The following is an 18,486-nucleotide window of genomic DNA, read 5'->3' as shown; positions in this document are numbered from 1 at the left end:
ATGCATTTTATCATTTGTAATTATATTTATTAATATTTAAACATCTGTCATACAGTAGATATGTGATTTTAAAAATCTAGTAGGTTTTAAAAAAATAATATACTATTCCATGTAGGAATCAACAGACAATCTCAATCAAAAGTTGATAAAAAAAAATGTATGTACGTAAGTACGTATTTATTTATTTACACCCTTATTAGATGGGAATAACTATTAACTGTATAAATTTTGAATACATTTATTTATATTTAAATTGTATTGTAAATACATTTACATTTTGTTTTAAAATGTATTTAAATATTATTTAATTATTTATTTATAAATGTCTTAAATTTAAAATTAAATAATATTCCTTTTATATACATCTAACTTATATATGATTTTGAGAAAATCACCATATAAATCAACAACAAACTAAATATGAATCAATAGATAAAGTCAATCAAAAGTGCTTTGTTAAACGTAATTATTATAATTATTAACAAATAATTATTTATATTTACACATTACAACTTGACAAAATTCTACACTGTAAAACAATTTACAATTCTGGTTCAAATTTGCTGTACGCTGAAATGAACCTGTATTAGAACTGAAGCTATCAAAGTTATATTTGACCAAACACGCTTGACTTTTACTGAATTATAGTTCAAATTTGTGTGTAGGTCATGAAACATCAAAGAACTTTGTACCTACAAAACAACAAAAAACATTAAAAAGGAGAATGAAAGAAGCTGTCAGGATTACAGAGCAGTGAAAACTGAAAGGGCTTGTTTCTGAGAGGGCAACTTTATTTCAGGATAAGTGTGATGACAAGTCAGAGCCATAGGGGGGTCTGTCAGACACTCAAATCCCTGCAGACAGATGTGTGTGTGTGTGTGTGTGTTGCCCCTGGGGATACACATATAAGTGCCTCTGAGACATCAAAGCCATGTGATGTATCACAGGTGAACAGTCACACTGTTGACATTACACTGACTGCCTGGGCACGCACACACACGCACACCTACACACACAAACACACACACACACACACACACACACACACACACACACACACACACACACACACACACACACACACACACACCGTAGAACGTGTTTTCAAAAGGTGCAATATAAGTCTAAGGTGTCCCCTGAAGATTTTTTTTATTCATTTTTTTTTTTAACTGCCTATTTTGGGGCATCATTAAATATGCGCCAATTTAGGCTGCGGCCCCTTTAAATTCTCGTGCTCCCCGCCCCCGAGCTCGCACCTGCCTTAAACAGCATAAACAAAGTTCACACAGCTAATATAACCCTCAAAATGGATCTTTACAAAGTGTTCGTCATGCAACATGTCTAATCACATAATTATGGTATTTATTGGCATGTTTATATTTGATTCTGAATGAGTTTGATTGTGCTCCGTGGCTAAAGCTAACATTACACACTGTTGGAGAGATTTATAAAGAATGAAGTTGTTTATGAATTATACAGACTGCAAGTGTTTAAAAATGAAAATAGCGACGGCTCTTGTCTCCGTGAATACAGTAAGAAACGATGGTAACTTTAACCACACTAAACAGTACATTAGCAACATGCTAACGAAACATTTAGAAAGACAATTTACAAATATCACTAAAAATATCATGATATCATGAATCATGTCAGTTATTATCGCTCCATCTGCCATTTTTCGCTATTGTTCTTGCTTGATTACCTAGTCTAGTTAGACATTAATACTGCCCTTGTCTAATGCTTTGAACATGGGCTCGCATATGCAAATATTGGGGTCATACATATTAATGATCCCGACTGTTACGTAACAGTCGGTGTTATGTTGAGATTCGCCTGTTCTTCAGAGGTTTTTTAAACAAATGAGATTTACACAAGAAGGAGGAAACAATGGAGTTTGAGACTCACTGTATGTCATTTCCATGTACTGAACTCTTGTCATTCAACTATGCCAAGGTAAATTCTATTTTTAATTCTAGAGCAACTTTAATGGTTATTTCTATTTTTCTAATAATGAAGTATCTGTACAGGCCGTTTAGTTTAATTAAAATTTTATTACAATTATAATTTAATAACAATTTAAAATAAATAATTTAATTAATGAAAACTAAATCCATAAAATGATCCCATGATGAGAAGCCCTAAAATGTTCTATATATGAAGCACCTAAAAGAACGCTTTAAAGTTCTATATAGAACTTTTTCTTATAAAAGTGATAAAGACATGACCACAGCATTCCATACCTTTGCATTTACAACCTCGAACAAGTAGCAAACATAAAATACTGCACTTAAATGAAGAAAAACTGAAGTGAGAAGTCCATCGAAAAGACAAACTTAAAATGTATGCCGTTACACGTAATAGATGCAAAATGCACATATCTACAATTTCAGAAAGATCCTGTATTGGTTTTAGAAATATGTTCCCGCAAGCTTCAAGGCAAGAGAACATATCAAAAAGCTGTATAAAGTGTCCAGTTTTTATGTTTTTGTTCAAGTACACTCAGTCCATACAAACTATGCAAACTTAATAAATTATTTATCAGGAAGAGTGCAAGCTGACCGAAATGTGGATGTCATGAGAGGCCAAAAACCCGCAGGCTATCCGTCAGTGAGTGCTACTAACTTCCTGACGTCTCGACCAGACCATAATGCTATGCTTCTACAGCAGAATCATTAATAAAACTGAAAACTGCACATGAAATCACTTATTGTTGAACATGGTAAACATGCTGCAACTAGTTAATCACACCACAAACCCTCTTCAGGTTTTGACATCAGACAAAAACAGTCCTTTTACCTGCGCATTATGTCAGAATCCCTTTTAAATATTGGTCAGATCTGTATAATTATAAAATGGCTTTGAAGCATTAAATTAAACATCTAATTGCTGCTTGCACAAAGGGGTCTGTCCAGGATGCAAAAACTTTTCTATTTGCTGCTCCTTTTCAATGAAAAAGCCATTTTCTTGTTAACGTGAACAGCCTAATTACAGGGAGGGAGTCAAGAATCAAATTGTAGACAGTGGTTCAGACTTTGTTTATTATTGTGTAAATTCAATAATCATGTTATTCATTACAGTACTGATTAGAGAGCACCAAGTTCAAAAAGATCTCTAAAAAAAGCATGACAGAAAGTCTGACGCTTTAGCAAATGCATCCTATTTCATATTGTCCCACTACACATAAAAGCACTCTGCTGACAACAATGTATACCTCATAAGAATGTAGAAAACATGGAGAACTGTAAAAAAATTCCTCCCTTTTTGTTATGCAATGGGTTGTGGATTAATTCACTAAAAAAGCATGCACGTTTTAAGTAGAACAAAAATCTACCAGAAAGAATAACTAATATATATAAAAATTAAAAATGTAAAAATAATAATTTAGAACACAGTCTTAAAGGGATAAAAGTCTTTTTCAAGGAAAGTCTGTTCACTCGGCGGCCATATTTGCAATGCCTCCGGTCAGCTATTTCGGACATCCAAGACAAAGTCCTATCTTTTTGAATGGGGAAATCCTGAAATCTCAAACTGATTGGCAAACTCAGAATTAAATAACATATTTCAAATCAGCAACAAAATCTGACACATAAATGTTGTTTCTTATGCTCAAATAACATCAAAAAAAGCTTACTGTATTTTTCAGGCATTTTACAGTGCATCCGGAAAGTATTCACAGCGCTTCACTTTTTCCACATTTTGTTATGCTACCTTATTCCAAAATGGATTAAATTCATTATTTTCTTCAAAATTCTACAAACAATACCCCATAATGACAACATGAAAGAAATTAGTTTGAAATCTTTGCAAATTTATTAAAAAAAAAAAAAAAAATCATATACATAAGTATTCACAGCCTTTACCATGACACTTAAAATTGAGCTCAGTTGTGTCCTTTTTCCACTGATCATCCTTGAGATGTTTCTACAACTTGAATGGAGTCCACGTGTGGTAAATTCAGTTGATTGGACATGATTATAAATGGAATCCGTACATCCATAAATGGAAGAAGTTTGGAACCACCCGGACCCTTCCTAGAGCGGGCCGCCCGGCCAAACTGAGCAATCGGGGGAGAAGGGCTTTAGTTAGGGAGGTGACCAAGAACCAGATGGTCACTCTGACAGAGTTCCAGCGTTTCTCTGTGGAGAGAGGAGAACCTTCCAGAAGAACAATCATCTCTGCAGCACTCCATCAATCAGGCCTGTATGGTAGAGTGGCAGACGGAAGTCACTCCTCAGTAAAAGGCACATGACACCCTACCTGGAGTCTCCCAAAAGGCACCTGAAGGACTCTCAGACTATGAGAAACAAATTCTCTGGTCCGATGAAACAAAGATTGAACTCTTTGGCCTGAATAGCAAGTGTCATGTCTGAAGGAAACCAGGCACCGCTCATCACCTGGCCAACACCATCCCTACAGTAAAGCATGGTGGTGGCAGCATCATGCTGTGGGGATTTTTTTCAGTGGCAGGAACTGGGAGACTAGTCAGGATCGAGGGAAAGATGAATGCAGCAATGTACAGAGACATCCTTGATGAAAACCTGCTCCAGAGCACTCTGGACCTCAGACTGGGGTGAAGTTTCATCTGCCAACAGGACAACAAGCACTAAGCACACAGCCAAGATGAGAAAGGAGTGGCTACGGGACAACTCTGTGAATGTCCTTGAGTGACCCAGCCTTGAACCCGACTGAACATCTCTGGAGAGATCTGAAAATGGCTGTGTACCGACGCTCCCCATCTAACTTGATGGAGCTTGAGAAGTCCTGCAAAGAAGAATGGGAGAAACTGCCCAAAAATAGGTGTGCCAAGCTTGTAGTATCATACTCAAAAAGACTTGAGGCTGTAATTGGTGCCAAAGGTGCTTCAACAAAGTATTGAGCAAAGGCTGTGAATACCTATGTACATTTTTTTTTCTTTTTTTTCCTTTTTTCCTTTTTAATAAATTTGCAAAGATTTAAAACAAACTTCTATCACGTTGTCATTATGGGGTATTGTTTGTAGAATTTTGAGAAAAATAATGAATTTAATCTATTTTGGAATAAGGTTGTAACATAACAAAAAGTGAAGCGCTGTGAATACTTTCCAGGTGCGTAAGCCCGAGTCTCAGGTTTCTATGGGAACCGAAGCTTCTAACAGCAGCTGCAGTGATGCAATGATTTTATCAATCAGTGATTGTCTCTTTTAATTAGAAGGCGGGAAGTATTCCACCATATTGTGCGCTGCAGTTTCTCCCATTCATAACTAATAGGAGTAAACCGTCTTACTATATCTATAGTCTTTGGGTTAGTTCACCCAACAAAAATAAAAATTCTGTCATTTACTCACCCTCAAGTTGTTTCAAACCTGTATACATTTCTTTGTTCTGCTGTACATAAAGGAAGATATTTGGAAGAATGTTTGTAACCAAGCAGATCTCGCACACCATTGAGTGCCATTGTATTTATTTTTCCTACTATGGTAGTCAATGGGGGGTGAGATCTGCTTTGTTACAAACATTCTTCCAAATACTGTATCTTCCTTTGTGTACAGGTGAGTAAATGATTCATATTTGGGTGAGCTATTCTTTTAAGAAAAGCAAAATGAAAAAAAAAAAAAATTATTAACAACGATGTATTTAAATTGATTTCTTAACATAACATACTTTCTTTCAAATTTTCTGCAGACCTGGGATGCATTAACTCTAATCTTGTATACTATTTAAAGTACACATGAAATCAAAATTGACCTTATTGATTTTGTTAGCTCAAATTGCTAGTTTTGTGGTGAACAATTCATCCGTGCAAGTCAATCCACACAAAAAAATAGTTTGGCTTCATAATATTTAATCAAAATCTGAAAATGCTCCTCCCCTCTGCAACGGTGCCCCTTCTCTGATGGCTCTTGACGGTATGGGTTGAAATCGCTTAAAGGTGCTAAAGAGGATCTTTTCGTTGACTGAGAAACCAAAGACTGTTACTGAGTTTTTGAAATGAGCGCATGTGTAAGAACAGCCCCCCTCCTTCACAGCTCATTTCGAGGGAACGCCTCCCAACACTCGTGCACGAGTATTGGAACATGAGTGTTTGTTTACCACCGGCATTCTCTGTGTCGTGTTAATGGATTTATTATGTCAGACTCACCGCAGGTAACTCATAATCTGCAGTTGTTACTCCTGTCTCCTGACAAAAACATTGCATGCGGTGCCTGTAGAGTGTGGAAAGTTACTGGAGCACGCAACCGCGCACGTCTCTCACAAGGAACGTCATGGCAGTGATTGACAAGCCAGAGGGCCAATCGTTTACGCGATGATCGCGTCAATGATTGGCTGATGTTTTTAAGGCCCTACCTCGTGCACAGATGATGTATATTAATATTATTCCTTTCAGTGCACCTAATAAATAGTCTTTTATCAGTTAGTAAAGACAGTTTCAAGTAATATTGCAAAAATCTATAAAACAAAACATCCTCTTTAGCACCTTTAAAGCACCCCCCTCCGACCGTTAGTATGAGCGAGAGATGGAGGGGAGGAGCGCTAAAGTAAAACTCTGCCCTCTATTCAATATTCCGTTTCACTTGGAAATACGTCACAGCACTGGAGAAAAGTTGTTTGCAACTTCCGGTTCACGTGGACTTTAAAATAGACGGTATGTGAATTGGGTGAAAGTCTCTTTTAGAAACCAATTTGTAAAGGAGATATGATGCAAATATGAAAGAACACTGAAAATGAAAACACTGAAAAAAGCAGAGAAAATGAACCATATGACCAGACGGTCCTTGATGAATGGAGGAACATCTGTGACCCCCCACACGACTGTCAGACTGAATCACATCTCCGGTCGCCGGAGATTCTGGGAAGGTGATAACCTGAGCAACCCCTCCCTGTACTTTACTGCACATACAGCTGCCCTATTGTTTTAGAGTGTCAGTATGTCCTACTGCACTCACACAGGTTGTCAGATTACCGCAAAGCCGGTGGTGAATCAACAAATCCCTCTCATCAGAATGTCATCAGTGTAACACTTCACACACCTCACCTGTAATTACCTCCTGTGCGCACACACACTCACACACACACAATACTCTGTCTCTAAGACATTCTGGTGCCTAGGGTGGGGCCTGTATTCACGTTATATCTAAAGTGACTTACATTCAGTTTGGTTGGTGGATTGAGGGATGGATGGATAGACAAACAGATGCATGGACAAATATATAGGCTAGATATGAGTTTGTACCACACATATCAGTTGTCCTAAAATCCAAACTTTACTAAAAACAAACCCACTGTTTTGGATTCAGACCCAGAAGGATCAAACCCAACTCTCCATCTCAGCAGCCCTGAGCAAGAGAGTTTATTCATATCTGCACGTATCTGACAGATGACTCAAGCAGAGGTCAGTCTGAGCAGCTGTGTAGGTGTTAACAGCAGGGATAAAGACTCTTTCTCTTGAGCTCAGTGCAGAGTTATTTAGCATGGTATGCTGGCATGCAGGTGCAAAATAACCACAACATAAGCCTGGAGGGAACTTGTGTATGGCAGTGTTTGAGCACACATGACACCAGTTCTGTTTTTAATGGCAAGCCGTTTTGATTTTTGATATCGACAGTTCAATTTTAACTAGTTAAAAGGATAATTCTTGATATCAGGATGGAATTTTTACTAGTAACAATGGCTATTTTTGATATCAGGAATTATATTTTAGTAAAAAGCATGAATTCTTGATATCAACAATGACATCACTTGCAGAAATCAAATTCTTGATATCAAAAATTCAGTATCAAATAGTAAAAAATATTATTCTTGATATCTGAAATCGCATTTTTACTAGTAGAATTTTGCAAGGATATGTAATACCTTTGCAAGCCATTTTGACTTTAAATCGTTCACAGGATGTGAATTTGTGATATCAAGAATTCATGTTTTTACAAGTGAAAATGTAATTCCTGATATCAAAACCAGCCAGTCTTACTAGTAGAAATTCCATTCCTGATATCAAGAATTATCCTTTTAACTTGTGAAAATTGAATCGTCGATGCCAAAAGTCAAAACAGCTTGCCATATTTCCATTTCAATATGTCACTCGCACATGCATTTGATGGGATAGTTCAGCAAAAAATGAAAATCATTGACTCAACCTCATTTGTTATTCCAAACTTGTATGACTTTCTTTCTTCTGTGACATACAAAAGAAGATATTTTCAAGAAGATTTTTGTCCATATAATGTCCATAATAACATTGCGCCCCATTGACAAAAAAAATAAGACATTTTTCTAAATACAGTATCTTCTTTTGTGTTCTGCAGAATATGGAAGCCTGTTTCTGCCACAGAATAAATAATAAAAAAGGTAACTGCAGCTTTTAATCACACAATTCAGATTTTTTCCCCCCGCATTTGCGAGTTTATATCTCATAACAGACACTCTTAGTAGCACAACATTTAATTTTTGACTGGAATGAAAACGAGGCTGTAATGGATATAAAACAGTGTGTTCAATGGATTCTACTGCTGTTTGATGGCTATTATATTAATGCCTATTATATTATTATATAAACATTCAAAATGGCTTGTTTGTGCATACTAAGTAAGTATGGAGGAAAAAGTACTTTAACATCCAAAAAATTACACATTTCACCTTTAAAATTCCCATCTCTCCTCGCTCCATCTTTGGCATTCATTCATCCACTCTCTTGCACTCCCATGCATGCCATCCAAAGCTTTATTCTTGACATGCTCCTGTCATCGCAGTGATGATCACAGATGACAGGGCCTGCTGAGGACAGGTTCCCCGGGGCAGTGTGGAGAGACCGGTGATGGTCTAGGACTGGTCTGACAGACTTGACACATCATCAGATGCTTTTGAGTGCTGAGTGGGACAGACACAGAGCAAAAGAACGAGGAAAGGAGAACATAGAGGAGAACAGGGATGATAGATAGTGATCCCGCCGGACACAATGAGGCGGGGAGAAGCCTTTTCCAGAAGTGATGGGGTGAAAGTGAAAGAAATAGAAAAATGAGGATAAAGGGTGGATAAGAAAGATCAGTGAAGGGAAGATAGATCTGAGAGGATGTTCACATGGCTCACCTTGTCCTCAGTGGTACAGCGAGTGCATTGACACAGGAAGTGGTATTGCTCCTGTAATTGTGAACGTCTCTCTTTGCTGGGTGCGAGGACATCGGTGTAGCTTATAGTCAGCTAGAGAGAGGGAGAGATTAGAGATGGTTAGATGAAAAATTTCAGACAACTAGCAAACCCTAAACACCAAGAACTAAAATCAGTCATTTTAAATGCTATAAGTGAATATAGGCATTACAAGGTTTTGATGTAGAGTACGAAAAATGGATATCCAGGTACAGCAATCCCAAAATGCATTCATGCATTGCAATGAGACCAGTAAAAATTCATCCAGGAAGAATGGAATTGAATACATTTTATGTCATATTTGCATATAAATGGTCTTATGCTGCCCAAAACTAAAAATTTATTAGACACACAATATAGTAAAAACAGTAATAGTGTGAAATATTATTACAATTTTAAATAACTGTTTTATATTTTAAAATATTTTAAAATGTAATTTATTCCTGTGATGGCAAAGCTGAATTTTCAGCTGTATATCAATATCTGCTGATTTGCTGCTCAACATTTATTTTTTAATGAATGTTGAAAAAATGTCTTTATCAATGTTGAAAACATGCTTTATATTTTTGTGGAAAATGTGATTTTTTTATGTAGGATTCTCTGATAATTACAAATTTCGGTAACACTTTACAATAAGGTTTCATTAGTTAACTACTTTAGTTAAAGCTGCAATCTGTAAGTTTTGCTTCTTTTTCGCCATCTCTGTTTGAAACCTGAAATTGCAGTTATTTGTGGAATTCTCATCTTGTGCATCAGCACGTCTCCTCAGCGCAGATGAATCTAATGTTTGCTGTCAGTCACCACATCGGCATGGATACTGTACTTAGGAATCGCAGATTCTGTGTCTTGGGTAGTATGACCAAAATAAGAATTTTCACTGGAAAATATCATCTGAACAAGTAACTGCCACTTTTGTTCTGACCAACTGAGAAAATAAAAAGCATCACAATAAATCGCGCTGCCAATGGTGATTAAATCTAACGATCGCTTAGCTCGGATCACGTCAAACTGTGCAAATTATTATTATTGTTATACTTTGTTCTCAAATTACTAATGTTAACATCATCAGCGTTGCGTGACTATGTGTATTAAGTGTGTATTAGCGTTATCTGTAGATTTCAATTTCTGTAGCCACTCCATGGTCAGAAGTCTTTTGCTTTTGACTACGGGTGAATCTCCAGTTGTCACTGATGATTGACATTTGGACCTTTCTGGATTACAATCTGCCATAAAAATGATGGGCCCTACAATACACCCGACGCAAAGCGCAGCACAAGTGTGTTTTCTAGTTTGCGTCCGACGCCGTTCGCGTTTTCCCGTTCAGCGTCACGTCCTTAAATTAGTAAATGCATTTGTGCCAGTTAGTGCGCCCATGGGCGTGCTGGTCTAAAAAAGAGGTGTGTTCAGGCGCATTGCCGGCGCATTGCTATTTTAAGGAGCTGAAAATAGACTGCGCCATAGACCAACTCAAATTTGGTCTAAAGTCTAAAGTCAATGGAGCAATATTTTTTGTTAGAGCCCGTTGGTAGAAACTGCGCCTCTGGGCGCGTCCACAGTGTGCGTTGACTTTGCTTATTACACACAGGGATGCGAGAAGATGCAAGAGATGCCAGAAGACGAGGACACAATCACTGCTAATACATCCCACGCCGCCTTCACCTCGGGAAGCTTTGGTGGATTCCTGCTTGTCCCGTAGATGATCTGCTCGCCTGCTTTAACTTCGCGCACGAGCAGATCGGTTTCTTTGCTTGAAAAACGTTCAGCTTTTCCACCAACAAATTCCGCCATGTAAATAGCGCATCTCGCTCTTAAAGGGAATGGGAGATGACACTCTGATTGGTTTATTGAACGTTACGCCCATTACTCATTAAGAGAATAGGGACAACCCATTTCAAAAATAGACCACGGACCGTTTTTCCGTCGTTAAAATAGCAAAAGTGGATTTGGACACATTCTGAGTGCACTTTACACTTTGCGTTTAGATCGTTAAAATAGGGCCCGATGTGTTTGTTGTATGTTATAAAGAATGAAGTTGTGTTTATGAATTATACAGACTGCATATGTTTAAAAATGAAAATAGTGATGGCTCTTGTCTCCGTGAATAAGAAACGATGGTAACTTTAACCACATTTAACAGTACATTAGCAACATGCTAACGAAACATTTAGAAAGACAATTTACAAATATCACTAAAAATATCATGATATCATGGATCATGTCAGTTATTATTGCTCCATCTGCCATTTTTCGCTATTGTTCTTGCTTGCTTACCTAGTCTGATGATTCAGCTGTGCAGATCCAGTCGTTAATCCTGGCTGCCCTTGTCTAATGCCTTTCATAATGTTGGGAACATGGGCTGGCATATGCAAATATTGGGGCGTACACCCCGACTGTTACGTAACAGTCGGTGTTATGTTGAAATTCACCTGTTCTTCTGAGGTCTTTTAAACAAATGAGATTTATATAAGAAGGAGGAAACAATGGAGTTTGAGACTCACTGTATGTCATTTCCATGTACTGAACTCTTGTTATTTGACTATGCCAAGATAAATTCAATTTTTCATTCGAGGGCACCTTTAACAAATGAGACCTTACTGTAAAGTGTTACTGAAATTTAAAAAGAACAACATATCTGATCTTCCAGGCTGTTAACAAAGCTGACACATAAAGAAAATCAGATTGGGAAAGGTTGAATTCACGCTAAATGTTTCAAGAGTTATAATGTGACAGGTGTCTTGAGTGAATCTGAACAATGAATGTGTTTTCTGATGACTTCCAGAGGTTTGGGAAAGAGCTCGGCACAAAACAGCTGTTTAACTACCGCTTTTTATAATAACATCCAATTACGGCTATGTTTGGGGTTACATATATACTATGTTATTTTTGTTTACTGCATAAATTATTCTGCAATATGAATACTGTGGGATACCTTTTCTATTTATTCTGTTATGGAAGTGCGCTGGGATTGGCTGGTGTGGAAGCCTGGCTGATCTGTGACATTTATTCTGTATTGCATCAATAATTTTATTATGGAGTCAAATATATACATGGGACACAGTATTCCATGCAGCTTTTATATATTCTTTAAAACATATTAAAAATGAAACTAATGAAAATATATATTTATGTACATCTATATTAGCAATATATTTTGGCTTTTTTTTTGTTGCATATTTTGAAATATATTAAAAAATATCTCACTGCATCGGTCAAACATGACAAATGAATCAGAAGCAACATCAACATCTATGATTTTAAACATCACCTTCTTGACTAATTTGACTGGAATGGCAAAATACCTTTTTCCCTACATTTATTTCCAAGATGCTAGCTGGACACTACTTACTAAATTAAATGCGCAATGTAGTAAGGTCACGTGACAATGTAGCATGCTACTGTTTCAAACCTTTATCTGCATATTGTTTCACCTGTTATCTACAAGAAAGGAAAACAAAATAAAAAACAACAATATGCAACAAACAGCATATACTGCACAGTATGCAGAAAGCTTTTCCATTTACAAACTCTCTGGGTGTTGGTGAGGTCAACTACAGAGAGCGAGAAAGAATTGAAAACAGTTATTCCAATGAATGAGTCATTGAATGAAGCGGAGAAAGAGAGAGAAAACGAGACCGATAGGAAGAGTAGAGTACATAAAACTAGAAAAGATGGGTAAATAGAGAAAGCAACAGAAACAGGAAGAGGAGAAAACGAAAAACAGATCCAAAATGAGTATAACCCCTATGGGCAAACAGCGTTGTGTGTACAGTGTGCAGATGTGTGTGGGTGTATGAATTATAATTTTGCCGTACGAATGAGTGTGTGTTTGTGCGTGTGTAAACAGTGTCTGTGGGACGATGAGCACTCGTGTATTCTGCCATCGTCTATCGTACACCTATAGTGTGAATTCTCATTACTTCCTGTGTACAGAGAGCTTGCTGGTAATTTCATTCCAGTTCGCTTGCTCTCTCGACGTTCACTCCCACTGTCAGAGGTAAATTACGCATGATTGCCTGATTTACTTTGGAATATTTAAACTTTCAGCGCAGAAATAAACAGAACGGTCGAATAATGAGAATTTGTCGAGCATGCCGAACAGGGTCGATGCGAAAAACCAAATCCCGCCACAGATCAGCACAGGATTCAGGTGTTTATGTATAAGAATATCTTGGCTTTCTACTAGTTTTTTAGACTGGTGGTGCGATGGATGTGTGTGGTCATGTAAATATGTTTAAATGACGCTCTGCATAAGGTTGTCTGCTAAATGCAGTAAATGTAAGATGTTGGTTTTCGATGTATTCATCATATGACTGAATTAGGGTTAATCTGGCAGGGGGCTCCGTTAAGTGCCTTCAACTGAGAAACTGTGGTGTGATGTGTGTAATTTTTTGGAAGTTAAAATACTTTTTTATGTCCTAGTTTCATTTTAACAGACAACTGCTATTTGCAGGGCTGAAAAGTACAAACACTGTGGCTCCATGACACTATGAAAATATGGTAACACTTTAGTTTAGAGTTTAGAATAGCAAAAATAGACAAGGAGAGCGAGAAGTAAGGTGTATGTGAGTGCGTATGGATGGATGGTATACCTCCTCACAGGGTCTGATGACCCTAACAGCTCGCAGTGTGAGTCTCTTGCCCTCGAAGATCATGACACAGTTTGGCTGGCAGTCATGGTTCAGTAGAGACATGCTGGTTCAGAACAACACAAAACATGAGTTAAACCAGGAATTCTTGAACTGTGTAAGCACAATTCACTAGCACAGTGTCTCAGTAAGGGCATAGGTTGTCACAATGAGTGAGAAAGGTTGACATGGAGCAAGCTAAATGTCGAACCTTCGGGGAATCACCTGTTTAAAAAAACTACAGAAGTAGTACAGAGTCTGCTGGGAAGAGCTCATAATAAAACAAGAATCAACATTGCCTTGGATTTTCGGAGATGGCGACAATAGAGGGATTTTGGATTAAATTTGCCAAATGTAGCTCACTAAAAGAGTTCATTAAAACATTATCTACTGTGAAGGGTCATATTCATCCACACAGAGCCTAAACACAAGCAAAACAACATTCTTCTGCAAAATGCATGCAGTTTTTTTTTGTTTGTTTTTTTAAATGGCCAAAAGTTACATAGTGTACCTTTATTTATTAAATTAATCACATAACCTATTTAAATGTATATAAATATTTTATATATAATCGTTTATTTATATGTGATTTAATTTTCATTTGTCTGCTCTATGCACAAATCTATACTGATCTGACAAATAAGACCCAAAGGTGGTGAATTTAGTTCATTCAGTCTGTCAAAATACACGGGAAAACTTGTACAAACTCATAAAAAATCAAATTATTTCTCTCTAAATGACACATTTTTGTTCATTAAACACTGAAATCAAACTGCAAATCCCTCATCGTCTCATTTCTTTCTCTTGAATCTAAATAAATAATGCACAAGGACAGTAACTGCTAAATAATGGAACATAAATCAGGCATCACTAATTAATTAACTAAAGAAACAAGTTAGAGAGACACAGAAAACAAGAAAGCTGACACATTTGTCAGTGGGACATGTGTCCTCTTGAATGCGATATGATGTAACTTGCTGCCTTTCCGGCAAGGAAAAAAACACAAAGCGACAAGGCGAGAATGACAGTAATGAAATGACACTGATGTGACATTGATGATCTTTTCAAGACCCTCGCTGCCTGCGCTAACGGTGAGATCATCACTGCCGACACTCTTAGTGACCTATTTGGATGCTGACATCCCATTGATATTTTTGACTTTACATGCTTCTGGGCCAACCAGTAGTATTAATAAATATTATTATATATAATTACTCATATATATAAAACCCAGTTTTATATATATAAAATTACTTTGTGGAACACAAAAGTAGTTATTTTATAGACCTATTCCACAGAAAATGTACAGTGATTTATAATTCCAAGTTCCAAAAAAGGAGAAAAAGTCTTAATACAGAGCACTGAAATAAATAAATAAATAAATAACATAAAAGGTTCAAAACAACATGAGCGTCTGTAAATAATGACAAAATGTCCATATGTGGGTAAAATATTAATTGAATGATTAATTAAAGTGACCGGCTAATCTAAAGTTAACAATACGCATACAGTATGTACAGGTGCTGGTCATATAATTAGAATATCATCAAAAAGTTGATTTATTTCACTAATTCCATTCAAAAAGTGAAACTTGTATATTATATTCATTCATAACACACAGACTGATATATTTCAAATGTTTATTTCTTTTAATTTTGATGATTATAACTGACAACTAAGGAAAATCCCAAATTCAGTATCTCAGAAAATTTGAAATTTTAGGGCTCCTTTTGCCTGAATTACTGCAGCAATGCGGCGTGGCATGGAGTCGATCAGTCTGTGGCACTGCTCAGGTGTTATGAGAGCCCAGGTTGCTCTGATAGTGGCCTCCAGCTCTTCTGCATTGTTGGGTCTGGCATATCGCATCGTCCTCTTCACAATACCCCATGGATTTTCTATGGGGTTAAGGTCAGGCGAGTTTGCTGGCCAATTAAGAACAGGGATACCATGGTCCTTAAACCAGGTACTGGTAGCTTTGGCACTGTGTGCAGGTGCCAAGTCCTGTTGGAAAATGAAATCTGCATCTCCATAAAGTTGGTCAGCAGCAGGAAGCATGAAGTGCTCTAAAAATTCCTGTTATACGGCTGCGTTGACCTTGGACCTCAGAAAACACAGTGGACCAACACCAGCAGATGACATGGCACCCCAAACCATCACTGACTGTGGAAACTTTACACTGGACCTCAAGCAACATGGATTGTGTGCCTGTCCTCTCTTCCTCCAGACTCTGGGACCTGATTTCCAAAGGAAATGCAAAATTTACTTTCATCAGAGAACATAACTTTGGACCACTCAGCAGCAGTCCAGTCCTTTTTGTCTTTAGCCCAGGCGAGACTCTTCTGACGCTGTCTATTGTTCAAGAGTAACTTGACACAAGGAATGCGACAGCTGAAACCCATGTCTTGCATACGTCTGTGCGTAGTGGTTCTTGAAGCACTGACTCCAGCTGCAGTCCACTCTTTGTGAATCTCCCCCACATTTTTGAATGGGTTTTGTTTCACAATCCTCTCCAGTGTGCGGTTATCCCTATTGCTTGTACCCTTTTTTCTACCACATATTTTCCTTCCCTTCGCCTCTCTATTAATGTGCTTGGACACAGAGCTCTGTGAACAGCCAGCCTCTTTTGCAATGACCTTTTGTGTCTTGCCCTCCTTGTGCGAGGTGTCAATGGTCGTCTTTTGGACAACTGTCAAGTCAGCAGTCTTCCCCATGATTATGTAGCCTACAGAACTAGACTGAGAGACCATTTAAAGGCCTTTGCAAGTGTTTTGAGATAATTAGCTGATTAGAGTGTGGCACCAGATGTCTTCAATATTGAACCTTTTCACAATATTCTAATTTTCTGAGATACTGAATTTGGGATTGTCCTTATTTGTCAGTTATAATCATCAAAATTAAAAGAAATAAACATTTGAAATATTTCAGTCTGTGTGTAATGAATGAATATAATATACAAGTTTCACTTTCTGAATGGAATTAGTGAAATAAATTAAACTTTTTGATGATATTCTAATTATATGACCCGCACCTGTATGTGTAAACCAGGTTTGAAGTCTCTTTGGCCCTATTTCCACCTGGTAAGATGCATTTTGGTCAATCATATCACAAGTAGACAGCGCTAAAAGCAGGTGTAAACGGGGTCTAAAACGCTTTGAGCTTGTCCACATTTGACCACTTCCGGAGGGAGTCGAAAACACATTAGACCGGATTGCTTTCATATTGTAGATCCTAATGCGGTCCAATGTGTCCGAACAGCCATTAAAGACTGCCTACTCGCTGCCTACTGACCAAACGTATAAACATTATAGGAAGCGCTATAGCCAGACAGTAGTCTCACCTAGCCAGACCTTCAGACTGGTGGCAGAAAGTCTGGACTCTATCGCAGCTTTTATTGGCCAAGGACCACCCATTTGACTGACATGTAACGCAACCAATCACAGTTCGGCGTGAAAACGAAAGTCGCTGTTCCTACAATAACACACTGGCATGCATTTAACAAATTATTCATTCAAGAACGTTTTGCAAGTTTACTGCAACAATGGAGCCGTGGACTTCACATACTTTTGAAAATCCAGCGTTTATTTGATCCTGGTAAGCGCTCATTGTCACACTTGTAAACATGACGGCATTCTTCTTCTACGAGGGGGTTTGGCGTCACGGCATTTGTTCCCAGGCGGACCGTTAAAGAACGCAACACATCCTGTAGATTTCAACCAACCAGATGACGACTTCAAAACTCCTCAAGTGTTTCCAGTTAAGTGTGCCATATACATCAGACGTTCAGCCAATGGTCCGTGGGCATGACGTCTGAGGCTGAGACTAGCCAGACGGGACTTAAACTTTGTCAGCTGAAGACCGAAGTTTGGTTTGAAGATGAAAAACGTACTAACCACAATGTTCGCTCATCATTCTCACCATTTCACAGCTTTCGCTGTGGTATTGTGGCATCAGTATCAGAGCAGAAATGAATGTTTTTTTTCATTACTGTGTGCATTCATATGTAAATTGCGCAAGCTTATTTTATCCATTAGATCAAAAGATCTGAAAAAGCCCATAAATTTACCCGCTCATAAACCCTCCCCTCGAAGAAATCAGGACAGAAGTGGTTGAAAGTGGACAAAAGAGACGGATTAAAACACCAGGTGTAAACAGGTATGTGTCTGCCTCATCCACTTGTGAGCCGATCGACCAAAACGCATCTTAATACGAGGTGTAAACAGGGCCTTCGTGTCAGCTAGTACTCCCTTGTGGTACAATTTTAGGAGATAGCGAGCTGAATGCATGTATTTACATTCACACAAGCATGACAGAACACAGCAATTACAAACCAAGCACGAAAGCACAATTATCCTTTATATGTAGACAAGAATACATGCTGTCCTGCTCTTCCTGGCTTCTGCTAATGCGTCGGAAGTCATTCAAAAAAACAGTGCAACAAATTACTTCTGTTTGTCATGGTCTGGGGAAGATTCAACATTGCCTAAGAACAGTGTATAAAGCCGGCTTAGAGTCGGCCCACCCAGCCGACGGTAAACAGACGGGCCTCGCTCTCACGGGACAACCTTTCTGCGTCATTATCATTTCTCTGAGACTTCGACAACATTGTCTGAAGACTTGATTCTGCCTTGGTCTCACATCCGATCTGAAAACTTCATAGCTCATATCTAAACAGCAATTTCGGCATCTGCCTTTCTGGTTTTGTTTGTTCACTGTAATCCCAGAGGCTCATATTCATAGACGTGAAA

General features: G+C 37.9%; 1 protein-coding gene across 1 annotated transcript in view; it reads right to left on the bottom strand.

Annotated features, from left to right (window-relative positions):
* The window catches only part of smyd3 (SET and MYND domain containing 3), a 203,515-nt gene that overhangs the window by 24,914 nt on the left and 160,115 nt on the right, over positions 1-18,486 (bottom strand). Inside the window, exons 7-8 of the mRNA XM_067367651.1 lie at positions 13,706-13,808; positions 9,060-9,170 (exon numbers count right to left, since the gene is read on the bottom strand). Coding sequence (XP_067223752.1) covers positions 9,060-9,170; positions 13,706-13,808 — 214 coding nt within the window. The remainder of the gene's footprint in view (positions 1-9,059; positions 9,171-13,705; positions 13,809-18,486) is intronic.

Source organism: Chanodichthys erythropterus, chromosome 18 (genome assembly GCF_024489055.1).
Source record: "Chanodichthys erythropterus isolate Z2021 chromosome 18, ASM2448905v1, whole genome shotgun sequence".
NCBI classification, from domain to species: domain Eukaryota; kingdom Metazoa; phylum Chordata; class Actinopteri; order Cypriniformes; family Xenocyprididae; genus Chanodichthys; species Chanodichthys erythropterus.
The sequence above is the reverse complement of the archived record's forward strand: the minus strand, read 5'-3'. Positions and strand labels throughout refer to the sequence as shown.